The following is a 10,438-nucleotide window of genomic DNA, read 5'->3' on the forward strand; positions in this document are numbered from 1 at the left end:
CTTGTACATCGGCTGGTTGACCTTTTATTATTTCTACCAGTCCTAAAGAATCTTGTTACGTTTCAGTGAAACATTTTATCTTTCTTAAAAGGTAGAATTTATCTTTTTAAACACGGATACATGCTCACAGTTGTGCAGCACAGAATTAAAACAGTGAAGTCATCTTGAAGCCTCACTCTCTTTTGATATAAAAGTTTTGTCATACTCACAGATACGATATCCTCCATTACAATTTAGCAGACTGCATGAAACCACCAGTGTTTTATAATCCATATTCACATCAAACGTAAACGTTCTGCTCTGCATGCCAACGAATGCTTACCCCAAAAGAATTTTAACAAAGATTTCTTTATTTGTCCTTGATGTCTCCTTCAGAGCGGTAACTTCTGCATCAAACCAGAAACCACGTTCCTCTGGTATCTCTAAATTGTAATTTACCATCACAGCTTGTCCTATTCGAAGCTGATCCCATTTCAAAACTGTCCTAGCTCGTGGCCGAACATTTTCTGCACACATTCCCACTATTCCATTCTCTGGATAGCTGGAGACAAAAGGAAAAAGCAAATGTTAATACAAAATTCTAAATTTTTGGATTAACAGTAAAATAATTAAACGGAATGGATACTTTCCTGCTTAGAACACAAATGTCAAAAATCAACACATATGGTCCATCTAAAATTGCTCGGTTTACAAGAATACCCATGCCAATCAGACAATATAACTTATCTGAACATTCGATCAAGATTGCACCTCCAGGTTACAGGCAAATCAACCAGAAAACAGAATATGCCATACAATGAGTTAGTGCCATGCTGTTAATAAATATTAATCAGAATGTCTGTATAGATTCATTCTATTTTGCAAAGTGTCCCAGAGATACATATATCACTGGAAGATTCTCTACCGATACAGAATGTAAAACCACACCAATCTCCCAAGCCATTCGCAGCAAGTGCGTGGACCAACTTAAGAAACTCTCTGAAACGGTGCACAATGGTCACGGCAATCACAGTCAAAAAGACAAATATACTTGAGTTAACAGATCGTGTCCTAATTAATCTTCTTCACACAAATATGGAACTTAGCTGACATCACATTTGTCCAAGAGAATTTTCAAAGGATATACGAAAGTTCCATGTGGAGAATTTTTAGCACATTGATACCAATACTTTCCGACAAACCATACCACAACCGTTTTCTTTAAAATAAAACTTCTTCCCCCAAACCAAATAAAGCACTGTCTTGTGCAAACTTCATCTAATGACAAACTCCAATGCAATAAACTGACCTTTCTAATAACACTAGAACAACTATAGTTCATCTAGACTGATGAAAGGTCGCAAAGCTGAAACATAATTTTTATTATAGTTCACTTTGGCTTGCATTTTTATCATAGCAGAAAAACTCTCTGTCATTGGTAAGAATGGTGGGCAAATCCAGAAATGGCATTGGCACAGGATTTGTTAACATGTAGTTCGTGGTGGTAGCAGACCATGTGGGAATGACGTGGGATTTTGGCAGCCTTGAGTGTAAAACCTGAAGTGTGCAGACGTAGACTTGCTAATTTCATTAAAACTATCAATGGACCTGTCAAAATTGTCAAAAGTAACCATCAAAGGGACCTATCAAGGTGTAAACGGATTTAAACGTCTGTCCCTTAAATCTCTGAAAAAGTGTTTGGAGTGTTAAAAAAAAAAATTGCTTGATATTTCACTTTGCCTACTGATATAAACCTGAGGACTTCCATTACTGGATTAATGTCGTATGACTGGTTTCACAACCTCCATGATCATAGTCGGACAGCTACCATTTCACTGCTCGATAGACAGCTACATGCCCTGCACAACCCAACTCTGCACCCAGCAGCTTCTTCACTTTTTCCAGGATTGCCAACTGATTTTTAATACAGTCTTCCACCCCGACCTGGATCAAAAATCCACCCGCCTCTATGTACCTAACCATGAACAAAATCAGGACTTTAGATTTTCCTTTATCTTAATTTGAAAATACTGTTTGGAAAAAAAAAACCCTTCTCTCAAACTGCCAAGTATAGCAATGCCCAATAGAAACTAGCTACATGGTATGTTTAATCCAAATTTAGTGGATTTAGTAATTTTTAAAAAAAAGTGGCAATGCAAAAAATAATGGCAGTTTTAAATAAAAAGATAAACTTCCAAAAACACGACTTCAGTGGGGTGTACTGAAGGAAACAGACAAAGAAATTGCAGGCACTTTCCTCATTATTTTCCTGAACTCTCAAGATTCAGAAATCGTGCATTTGGGTTGGTAAACCACAAGTCTTTGAGTTCAATGTCAGATGTGGGAAAGACAGTGGATCCTATTGCCTGTGATTGAGTGACTAATCAAAGACACAGCAGAGCTGTGTGATTTAGGTGGTGGGATCGTGAGTTGAGTCTCGGGTAATTTAGTTGATTTCCTTTTAGGCTAACATGTCAGAATTGAGTCTACTGATTTCCAGAACACACTCAGTAACATTTTAACAACACACAGTTAGCAAAACCAACAGTTCATGGAATTGGAAGTAAGCTTGTGCTGTCAGTTCATGCTGCTCCAAATAATGGGGTATGCCAACCTGTGCTCCCCAGGCACATCTATTGCTTCTTACTATACATGTTAAAATTACTTGAAGAAATAGATAGCTGTATCTTCAACACAGTGTAGATGTCATTAATTTAGGAGTCACAGTAAGATGGCAGCAGGCAATTATAAAAGGGCATGAAGTGAGTGGGTGGAACTACAGCAGATGGATTTCAGTTGGCAAAGAGTCTGAACCAATAAACTGCATTATTTTCTAATTCAAAGAATAGGAGCTGTGGGGAGCAAGAGGATTTAAAAGTGATTTGTGTACAAATCACTAAGAGTTCATGAACTGGGACAAAAGATAATTAAAAAACTAATGAAATTCTGACCTTTAACTCAAGAGGGCTGGAATTCAAAATGAAGGAAATTATACCTCAATTATGTAGATTTGGTGTTCCTAGGTTGGCCTTGAACTGAGTATCTTGCTCGGCCATTTCACCAAGCAGTTAAGAGTCTGCCACATTCTAAGAGTCTGGAGTCACATGTAGACAAGGCCAGGTAAAAATATCCTTCCTGAAAGGTCATCAGTGAACCAGCTGGGGATTTTACAATTGTCATGGTCACCTTGATTAAAACTAGATTTTAATCCTAGATTTATTAACTGAATTGAAATTCTACCAGTGCTGTGTTGCAATTTGAACCTGTGTCTCAGAGCATTAGCCCAGGTCTCTGGATTACAAGTCCAGTGACATTATCACCATGTGTGGTACGGAGCTAGTAATCCTGATAATGAATTCAAATCCTATCACAGTTCTTAAGTAGAAAAGAAATTCATTAATAAAGTGTCTAAAGTGGGAGCAACATTTGAATACTATCTTCATTTCAAGCTTTGATATAGACCACTCTGGGTCAATTAGCAATGTTGGTGTGTACAGAAATTTTCAGTAAACTGTCTCATTTCTCCACACAGATGAGGTCAGTGGCACTGAAAGACTGATTCAATGCTGAACTGCTTTTCTTCTACAAGGCAAAGAAAATGGCCTCCAGAAGTTCCAAAGCTGTTGATGCGCAATTTGTTCTCTGAATTTGTACATTTATCAATTAAGCAAAGCAACCGAGCAAAGTGCTGCAGATAGTTTAAATCTGAAATAACAGTAGGTGCTGGAAATACTCAGCGGGACAGGCAGCTGCTGCGGAGGAAAAAACAGTGAATTCCATAGTTCAATGACATTTTGTGAGAACTGGTCATAGACCTGGAATGTTAAGTCTTGTCTGTCTCTCTCTCCACCGATGCTGCCAGGGCTGCTGAGCATTTCAAAATGTAATGCACTCACTTAGAACAGATCTCCAAATTTAATTCATACAGGGGTCCAAAATTAAGCACAACACAATTCTGTACACACACCCCAAGTTACCCATTCACAACATTGGGATCAGTCCCATCAGAAAGCCTCAACTTGCCCATGGGAGAGCGCACTGCTGCAAAACGTGTGGAGCAGCATTCCAACCACCATTTTCATGGAACAGGCCAGCAGCAGACTTTGAACATCAGGCCCCATCTTATCCAATTTTAGAGACTGTAACATTTTGGTTCAGAGACAGACATCGAGAAAATTGTAAATACTCAGCTCCAAAAAGAGAGCGAACACTTGCAGATGACGGATGCAGTGCATGTCAGTTTGATGATCATGCACACTGTACCCTCTTAGTAAAAAAGAAACCAAAGTTCTAGAGATCTCAAAGTTATTGTAATATGTTTTTCATTTAATTGAAAAAACTGTGACACAAATCAATCTATTATGGTCAATGTGCATGGGCCTACAATTGTTCAAAATTTCCACTGATGCTACAGGTTTTCAAAACGAAAGTATAATTTCTCAGCAGCCGCATTTACAGGTTAGGTGCACCAATGAGCATGCCTGCATAGAAATGGAGTGTTGCAGTGTGATGCCACTGCTCATCATAAAGATGGCAGCAAAATCTGGAACTTCCATGGCAATGTAAGTGTTTCTGTCTGCGAGATTCAGATTTTCAATTAGAATCAATATTTGTTCAGTTAGATTTTTGATTGCAAATGCAAATCAGCGAGCTGAGAGTCTTAAATCAGACATTCCGTACCTTATTGGGAGATTGATACCCATATTAGTCGAGACATGGTCATAAATGAAGTTATTTGTGAAAGCAAACATAAAATACGTGAATACAATTTTCCAGCTCCAAAGGCCTTGATTGGAGCGCAGCCTCCTGATAGGATGATAATGGATCATCTCCTCACCTAAACGTCAAGACATCATCCGCACAGGCACAGAAGCATAATGGCATGACAGAGATGCCATTACTGAAGACTGGTGTCCCATGGCCATTTGCGCATGTGCATCAAACCAAATGTGTAGATAGCTTTCTGCACCTTTCCTTTCCTAAGGTTCTTTCATCTAATCAATGGTCACAATACTGCTAAAGTGCTGGGAAACAAGAGTCTTTTAAAAGCTGGTGTGGCTCCATGAAAACTGTAGGGCTCTATGAGATGCCTGTCATCACAGTAGAGCAGCCAAGTTGGGACTGCTGGGTGCAGGATCATGGTCCACATTTCTAACCTACACTGGTGAACATTGGTGTGCCAGATGTGGGAAGGAGATGCAGAATGGGATCCCACTTGCCAATTTTTGATTTCCACGGAGTCTCCCGATTTCCTTAAAATCTAGCCCAATGTTACACATCTGTGATCTTTCAACAGGCAGTCATGATGAAAGGTTACAGACCTGACATATTAGCTGTTTTACTCTCCACAAATACCACAGCATCTATTGAGTTGTTCCAGCATTTTCTGTTGTTATATCTTTATGGTAACATTCAGTTATTGGAATTGGACCCAAGACAGCTGTTATATTCCACGGTGTTGCCAACCTACAGGTCTGACTGGTGATGGGACGCGAGAGGATCAACAAGGGCTTGGATTCTTTTTTCTTTAACAACAGATAATTCCAGTGGGTTATGGTCAAAGCTATGCAAACAATGCAAAGCTTGCAGTAACTAGTTAGTGGTGGATTGCATGACTTACAAGTATTGTACTCCAGCAGTATTCAGGTACTCATATGAAGTTCACCAAATTAGACTCTTATAAACAGATGCACTGGGTGTACACTCCATAGAAGCAAGGGAGAAACTGCCCGAATAAATTTCTTGGTAGTTTGATTTGAAGAGTCGAGCACAGCAATGGACTTGCAGATCAGAAGTACAAAGTACTAGTGCACCTGAAGTACAATACTTAACATGCACCATAGATCTCTCAAACTTGTGCATTCAAGCACAGGCATAAGGTGGTTAACCGAACAGTTCTTAACTGGTTTTCCACTCAAGATATTTGATATATACAGCTGAAGCAGAGTTACTAATGTGCAATAACGAATACCTAAAATTTGGTTCAGGAAGGTTACTCGACACTCCCAAACTTGAATCAGAAACAGATTATTTTGTCCAAACATACAGTGAGGTTGATACTGACATATTAAAGGTAGATCGAACAGTTATAGTTCCCAGAGTCAAAGTTAGTTGAGAAAACTATTGTTAAACTAATAAATATTAAAAAAAACAGGATGAGATTATTTCACAAGAATGGAATGCAATATCATATGACTGAACCTGGCTCAATAAAACATATTTGTTTCTCTGCGCTGACCAAAACAAAACATCAAAAACCAGGCAAGTTTAGTTCAAGGTTCAATTTGCAGAATTAGACAATCGCAACCACAGTAATGGTTGAGCTAGTCACAAGTCCCTGAGGACAGTCTGAGAAGAATGTTCCAATATTTCCAATCATAATTGAAAGCGCATGCGTACAGTTGCTGCTTAAGCCCAAGGACCAGGCTCAGCTACAATTTCACACTGTTGTTGAATAAGATGGCTGACATGATTGTCAGGAATTTCTTTAGGGGTTCTCCTGATAAATCAGCCAACTTTGGTGAAAACTTCGAATTACGTATGTAAACTAGTTTCCCGCATTGTTCCACCAGGTGAACACCTAACATCTGAAAACTAAATGGGACAATTTGAGAGAGATAGCAAAGGTTGCTCAATGCCTTCATATCCAGAAACCTGAGGGAGCACCTTGATTGGCAAGAAGTGAGTAAAGATAATTTCTTTCAGAAAAAGATTATATTTACTTTAAAATGGAAATAAGTACAAGTGCAAAGGAAATTTTAATTATTCCAGTCAACTGCTTGTTTTGTTTTTAAGCACAAGATCAATTTTAAATTCACAGTCAACTTATTACCAAACACTCATACTTTTAACAACTGTGTTTAGGTGCAAAACATGACAACTTGCTTCCGAGCAAATAAAAGAAACTGAATGCTGCAATACTAGAAAGTAGGGCACAAGTATAGTCCTGGCTTGATATAAATGTCTGCATGGCATTTAGGAATACTTAATAGAATGGTGATGCATTTTCTGTAGTTGCCAGCTACAGAGCTGCAACATGCCCACAGCTAAATGGCAATAGTAAACAAAAAACACAAATCAATTTCACAATACTCAATCACTTCATCCTTCACACCTTTCACAAACAGTACCATCATTTGAAAACCTGTCCATCTTCTCTCCCACCTACCCACCCCGCCCCTCCCACTGACCAAACCCCCCCACTTCCTACCTGCACTCACCTATCACCATCCCACTACCTTCCCCGGCTCCACCCCTCCTCTCTATTTATTTCGCAGCTCCCTTCCCCCTCCCCATTTCTGAAGAAGGGTCCTGACCCAAAACGTCAACTTTCCTGCTCCTCTGATGCTGCCTGGCCTGCTGTGTTCCTCCAGCTCCACGATGTGTTGTCTCTGATTCTACCATTTGCAGTTCTTGCTATCTCTGAGTAATTTATATCCCATCATTTGAAAAGCTTCGGTATTGTGACATGAAATTACAACACATTAAAAAGGCAACATCTCAATTGCTAATCATTTCCCAATTAACTTCAGTTAATAATTCAAAATTCTGTGTGTTATTTGCCATACCCTCACTTCAATCTCGGTAAAATTCAGCTCCTGCATGCTGTTCAGCTAAGACAGCACTCAGCTAAGACAAAACAAAAGCCTGGAAATCTATAAATCAAATAACACCTGGGGAAAATTAACAGCTGATTTTGGTAGTAGGACTTTCATTTCTTAAGGGGTTTTCATCTTGCTCCACAAGATAGTAGGGAGAAAACAAAAACATATGAAATCAACAGAACAAAGATGCTCCATATACACATGGCTAGAAATTCAAATGAAATACTGGAGATGCTGAATATCTGAAATAAAAGGCAGAAAGTGTTGGAGAAATTCTCTGTACAGACAGAAACAGAGTTAAAATTTTGAATCCAACTGACTTTTCTTCTTCATAGTTCTGGGAAAGGGCTGTATTGGACTTGAGACATAATCACAGTCTCTTTCTCCACAGGTACTGCCAGATCTGACCAGAGTTTCTCCAGCATTTTCTCTGTTTTAATTAAAAACCGAAAGAACTGCAGATGCTGTAAATCAGGAACAAAAACAGAAGTTGGTGGAAAAGCTCAGCAGGTCTGGCAGCATCTGTGAAGAAAAAAATCAGAGTTAACATTTTGGGTCCGGTGACCCGTCCTGAGAACTCAGATCACCGGACCCGAAACGTTAACTCTGATTTTTTCTTCACAGATGCTGCTGGACCTGCTGAACTTTTCCAGAAACTTCTGTTTTTGTTGTTGTATTTTCTTTGTTTTCATTATGTTGGGAAATACACTTAGGTCAGTGGCACAAAAGGACAACGTTGGACTGGCCATTCCACTCTGCACAGCGCCTGACATTTAAATGCCATGACTGCAATGGAACTTACATACTACACATAAAGGGCAGCCAAGCCAACAGTGCCCAGTTTGCTCCACTGATCAACTTGAATTTCTTGCCAAGATCTTTTCAGTTTTTTAAGAAAAGTTATGTTCCAAGTTTTCCTTCGTCCCCTTTATCATTTTGCACGATAATTATCATTTCTATCTAACTTAAAGGTGTGTTTCTATATGGAAATTCCCCTCATCTGTGTCCATCACACTCTCAGGGAGGGCATTCCAAATCCTAACCATTGGTCCTTTTGTCTATTACTTTAACCAGGCCTCTTCTCGCTCTTGAACCTGTCGCCCAGTTTCTCTACATACTCTACCTACACATTTCAAGATTTTGAACTACCTATCAAACATCCTCTCAATCTTTTCTTCTCCAAGAAAAACAACCCATGCTTCTCAACTTATCCATAAATTGAAGTTCGTCATCCCTAGAACCACACTCAATCCATTTTTGCACCCTTTCTAATGCCATCGCTTTCTGCATTAAAGCGGTGTCCAGAGTTGGCCACAATACTCCAGTTAGAGACAAGCCTGAGCTTGTTTTAGATATGAAAAAAGTCGCCTTCGACTGATAACTTGCCCAGCATCTTCCTTTGTGTTCCAATTCACAACCTTTAATACCTCTTCTTGTGCAAAACAGAAAATAGACAGTTACATAAGAGGTAGTGTAGACTGTAAAAAAATAAAAACAAAAAGGTAATGGCATTATAGACATCATATTTACTGCTAAACTTTTACTTCAATGACATTCTAATGTACAGTTTTTTCAAAGTTTTCATACATGTATAAGTATCTGAACAAAGTAGCCAATTTGTTATGCTAAAAAATTTGTATGTATCTTGGAGCAGTGGGAACTAGACTTACTCATCATACTTGATATGATACACAATGTCATCATCTGCAGAATCCACACTGGAAGTAGATGGTGTACAGTCCAAATTATTTGATGTCGTCCCACTACAGTGCTGTGACTGATCTTGGTCCGAGAGATCTTTAACATTTTGAGCATGTGCTCTTGTCCTTTCATTTCCATTGGCATCATTTTTTGATGCACTATTTTTCTGTCCCTTTGTGTTTCGTGTGATATTTACAATGTGAGCTTCAAACCAGGCTCCGATTACCAAATCACGGGCATCCACCAACTCATTTATCTGCAACATAATATTTAAAAAAAGGAAATATCAGTAACTTCTCAGACGAAATTACATTCTTCTTATATGCAACTACTCAATGAGTTAATTTTCTACACAGTAGTACTAAAACTTCAATTGTCTCACACCTCTACATGTAATAAAGATGCTAGGTACGCATAACATTTCATAGATAACTAGATGAACATCCACAGTGTTCATAATGATGAAGAATGGGAAGAAAACAAGTTGAAATATGAGGTTCAAAGTAATTCAACTTTTGATTCCATTTAAATTTGCGTTTTTATACCTTGATTTAAAAAGAAAATTACGCAAATGAAGAACATTGTCAAGGTTGGAGCTCAAGATAAAAACAAAATACTGAAAATGCTCAGTAGGTCTGTCAGCATCTGAGGAGTGAAAAACTGAGTTCATGTTGAGGTCACTTATCAATCAGAAACACTAATGTTATTTCTCTCTCTCTGGAGATTTTGCACAACTGCTGACAATTCTCAGAACTTGCTGATTTTATTTTTTCCTCATGCTTGGGCACCAATGTCAACCAGGAAGCAAACAATGAGACAGAATTAATTCAGGGCTTCAAGCAAAGGAAATTCTACGCAGTAGTAATCATACCATGATCAAATATGAAATTCAATTGAAGAAGTGAAATGTGGGTCTAAGACTAAAGTATTAAACTTAGGTAAAGGTACAGTAATTATAAGATTATAAAGTTAGGGTTGGCTAAAGTGAACTGGGAACATAGGTTAAAATTTAGGACCATAGAGAAGCAGTGACAAACATTTTGAAGTTATATTTTAAAACTCAACAAAGATATATTCCATTTGGTAAAAACAACTCCATGATCAGTGTCCTAATAACTGAAGAAGTTAAGGGTAATATCAAATTAAAGGAAAAA

The 10,438-nt window shown here is 38.4% G+C and overlaps 1 protein-coding gene across 1 annotated transcript; it reads right to left on the bottom strand.

Annotated features, from left to right (window-relative positions):
• Positions 1-322: 322 nt before the first annotated feature.
• LOC125481525 (E3 ubiquitin-protein ligase UHRF2-like) lies at positions 323-9,540 on the bottom strand (the record flags this gene model as incomplete). The annotated part of the gene is made up of 2 exons (XM_048593206.1): positions 323-541; positions 9,254-9,540. Coding segments are annotated over 2 exons (506 nt in total), but the record flags the coding sequence as incomplete, so codon positions are not given.
• Between the last annotated feature and the right edge of the window lie 898 nt (positions 9,541-10,438).

Source organism: Rhincodon typus, unplaced genomic scaffold (genome assembly GCF_021869965.1).
Source record: "Rhincodon typus isolate 14 unplaced genomic scaffold, sRhiTyp1.1 hic_rhity00002489, whole genome shotgun sequence".
NCBI classification, from domain to species: domain Eukaryota; kingdom Metazoa; phylum Chordata; class Chondrichthyes; order Orectolobiformes; family Rhincodontidae; genus Rhincodon; species Rhincodon typus.